The 4,072-nt window shown below is 28.2% G+C and overlaps 1 protein-coding gene across 3 annotated transcripts in view; it reads right to left on the bottom strand.

Moving 5' to 3' along the window:
* Nucleotides 1-4,072, bottom strand: part of LOC106467966 (metastasis-associated protein MTA3-like) — a 60,990-nt gene that overhangs the window by 23,291 nt on the left and 33,627 nt on the right. For all 3 annotated transcript variants that reach the window (XM_022396211.1, XM_022396212.1, XM_022396213.1), the window contains exons 8-10: nucleotides 2,163-2,351; nucleotides 1,312-1,445; nucleotides 1,001-1,080 (exon numbers count right to left, since the gene is read on the bottom strand). In XM_022396211.1, the coding sequence (XP_022251919.1) occupies nucleotides 1,001-1,080; nucleotides 1,312-1,445; nucleotides 2,163-2,351 (403 nt within the window). The remainder of the gene's footprint in view (nucleotides 1-1,000; nucleotides 1,081-1,311; nucleotides 1,446-2,162; nucleotides 2,352-4,072) is intronic.

Raw genomic sequence — 4,072 nt, 5'->3', positions numbered from 1 at the left:
AAAACACTTTTATTATATTATTATTATTTATTTTACCTAATCTAACCTTAACTACCCTAAAGAGATCTCTATTTTTACCTTTTAGTTACTTTTATAATAATAATAAGTAAAGAATAAACATGAAAAACAAGAAATAAAGTATTTACCTGTGTCTTCTTTTTTTTGCTGTCAACTGTCGATGACCCTTAACCCTACTTTTTTTTTTATTTTTTGCACTGAATTTTTATTTAATTAAATAATGCATCAAAGAACATAGAATAATAACATGCAAAAAGCAGACAGCTTCCTCTAACTATTTTCTGGCTTTCTAACTATGCAAAAAAAGCTGTTACAAATTTATCCAAGCTATTCATTATCTTTCCAGTGCAAACGAAGCTTGTACTAAAAGAGAAATTGACAATTCTCTGTTCAGAACACAATGTAATATACCACGTCAATTGATAGATGAAAACCTTGGCTTTCTATTGGTTATAGATAATATAGAATTAAACGTAAGAGAGAACTACTAACAAATCCTGGAAGAGAGGATGTGACAGGTGGGTGTGGCAAGAGGGGTCTGATTTTCTATTTGATGACTCTGTAACCAAACAAAATTGGAACCTATAAAAATTAGAGTTTGTCTGAACAATGACAATTTTATAGTGAGCAATTTACATAGAATTTCTTATTGAAGGGGGGTGAATAGAATAAAGAAGAAGGGATACCTACAGAAAATGTGTCACCTTTCTCACACTAGGGAAAATTCAGGATTTTTTTAAATATTGCCTTATAAAAATTAAGAACTTATAACTTATAAACTATTAAAATATGGATTATTAGCTACAATTTTATGCTATACTAATTGGTATAACATAAAAAAAGTAGTTCAATAAAATTTTGAATGTAAGCCATTAAAACCTCATGACATGTGCAGTAAATGATGCCTGGGCAGAGGGTTAACTGTGTAAGTCTGACAGTCAATAAACATCAACAGCACATAATTAATTTTCAAATTACTTACTATAGCAGCTCTCACACGGTCTTCCTCCTGACACCACATTTTCTCCAGTTGGACCATTTAATGTGGTAGATTTGTTGTTACTATAATAAAAATTACATACATACATTTCACACAGTTTGACAGAAAAAGAGAGAAAATGTTAAATTAAAATTTCTCAATTGCACTGAAAAACTAGAAAGTTAAGTTTTAGTCTGGCAAGATCTTTATAAACCTTCTTCTGAACTTGTATATTCTAATAACTAAGTAATTAAAACTGTAACTTAAACTTTTAGATCAAAATCAGCCAAGGATAATAATGAAGTCACACTAACTAATTAGGAATGTAAACTTGTTTCAGCCTGCTCTCAGCTTCGACAGCTTTCACTCTTTTCTGTTGTACATGACGGTCTGTGGTTTTCCACATGTAGTAGTAGTCAATAATATTTTTTAAACTCTTCCATGGAAGCTGTAATATTATAAATATAAGTATTAAATGATATATAACACAAAATATTAATTTTCCTGAAATAGTAATCTCGAATATGTTCTTTCAGACTTTTCTATATAACATGTAAAATATAATCTTAGGTGTTTTTAATAAATAGATAAGAACACAGATACTTGTGATAAGAAAAACAGTTCATTTGAAATACAGTTTTAACAATAATACACTATAATCACAAATGACAGAAGTAGTCAGGTTTAAATCACATTGACATGCATATATAATATAAAAACAAGAGACAATAACATATTTCTAGGTTGAGATTGTTTTTTAAATTAATCACATATAAAATGTTTATGAGAAAATAATCAGTAACACTTTCAAATAATAACATATAGTAGACTTAATTTCTGATGTGTATCGACTTTTCACGTAAAGACAAAATTTCTTCAATGTGACAGCTAGGTTTCACAAAGGTATAAAGAAGAAGAAAACTATCTGAAATTTTTAATCAAACTTAATATATGTACATGATACAATACTGAAACTTTGGGGGAAAATTAAACTTAGTACTTGAAATACTCTTACTCTGTCAAACAGTCATACACACAAATTCATTAAAGTCAAATGTATAAATTACTTTCATGCATAAACTTTATCTAGCAATGTTCTTCTATGACTTTAAAGAAAAAAATAAGAAGAATGGTGCTTTTGAAGCAACACTCTGTGTGTACATACAAAATCTTGCCTAATGTCAATGAAATCCTTTCCATATTTTTCAAGAGCTTCTTCAAAAAGATTAGCCTCAGAGGCTGACCACTCTTCCATCTCATCCCGACAGAGTACAGGACCTTTTGATGTGACTAGGCTTGAGATTGCACGTGCAATATCATAGTTATTTTGGTGTAAAATGTCCATTGCATGAAACTGGAAAAATAAATAAATACTTAACAGAGAATATTAAGAAAAACAAAAATTGTTCTATTTATATAGATATTGGCAGATGTTAACATAATTCTTTACCATATTTCATGATTCTATATGTATACATATATATATATATGTATATATAAATATTAATTAATTATTTTATTAATATAAATATATACATTTATATATAAAAACAACAATCATTACAGAAAGTTTACAGATACATCTGCTTTACAGTAACTTGTATTTTCTATTTTTATATAATACACAAATGGCCCCTTTAACTCTTTCAGCATGTAACCATTTTGTGCTTGTTATAGTTTTCATGCTTTAACTTTTAAATTAGTAAGCATATGTTACGAAATTTGGTATATTATCAGTAAACATTACAACGCTTAATGCAAAATATCAAATTTTCTTATTAAGTCTTAAGGTTTGTAAAGCAATGTTTTTCTCATGCCTTTTTTTTTCTTTTTGGATGTTGCCTATCTAGCATGCAAAGTAATTTTCATTTTAAGATTAAAAATACTTTTATGCATCAGAAAATTTTCAAATTTCACATGCAAAATCTTTATAATGTCCAGATAATCATCAAACGGTTCTTAAGAAAAAAAACTACTTTATCTGTTATTTTCAGTAACAAATCGCTATACGGGTTTGGTCTATTTGACCGATCTTGTAACCTTGTTAAAAAAATTAGGAAATAAATTTAAGTTATGCCTTTTTTGTTCTAGAATGACTACAAATTATGGCATGAAAACTAAACTAAATAGCTTATATTGTTATTATATTGACCTTTCAGCCATGCCAGGCTAACAATACTGAAGTTACAATGACACGGTGCACATGCACTCATGTTACCATATCCAATAATATAAAACTGACCTTTAGTCTTTACAAAGTGACCTATTTTGACTGTGTTTTAGTCGACTAGTATTTTGTAAAATACAGTCACATTTCAATCATTATATATTATATATGTATATAGATTATTGCTATTTAGAAATGAGTTCTTAAACTTATTTTTCTTGAAACATAGAACAATAAAGAAGTAAAGTAAACAATTATCTCTTCTAGTTACATCCTTTGTACTCGGTTGCTGCTTGACATAGGTTGCTAAGCCTTTTAAAATTTTGAACCTGGAGGATATGAAACAAAATTTTATTTAGGTTTCATATATATATACAGCTCAATTACCAAAAAATCATAAATTAGCATATCAATACCATAGAATTCCATTATAATTTATCAAGCTTAGTAACTAAGCTGAATTTCAGTCTAAAAAAATATGAAATTCTGAGCAGACTAAAGACACAACCTACCTCCTTAAAATCTTGATTCAAAATAAAGAGATGGCATCTAGTTTCCAATTGGTTATTCATGTCATATATATAGAAGTAAGTGTGTATAAGGGAGCGTTTTCAAAAATGAAAAGCGGTAGTTGGGGTGCCACTGTGTTTCATTTATTACATGAGCAACATCTTAGCAAATTGAAAAGATAAGAGGCTCTTATTTTATATTCTACCTTGTCAATATCGGTAATTTGAGTTCCTAATTCATACGAAACTATAGACTTAGTATTTTGACATCACAAACATCAAATTTGAACCAGTGCTGCATTCAACATACCACATGACAAACATAAATCGATGTTTAACTGTTTTTTTTTATATTTACTGTTAAATTAAGAAATTGAGTAATGTATAGTACTAAAATTT

The sequence above is a fragment of the Limulus polyphemus genome, unplaced genomic scaffold (assembly GCF_000517525.1).
Source record: "Limulus polyphemus unplaced genomic scaffold, Limulus_polyphemus-2.1.2 Scaffold2814, whole genome shotgun sequence".
In the NCBI taxonomy this organism is placed as follows: Eukaryota; Metazoa; Arthropoda; class Merostomata; order Xiphosura; family Limulidae; genus Limulus; species Limulus polyphemus.
Note: the sequence above shows the minus strand (reverse complement) of the source record. Positions and strands in the feature narration are given on the sequence as shown.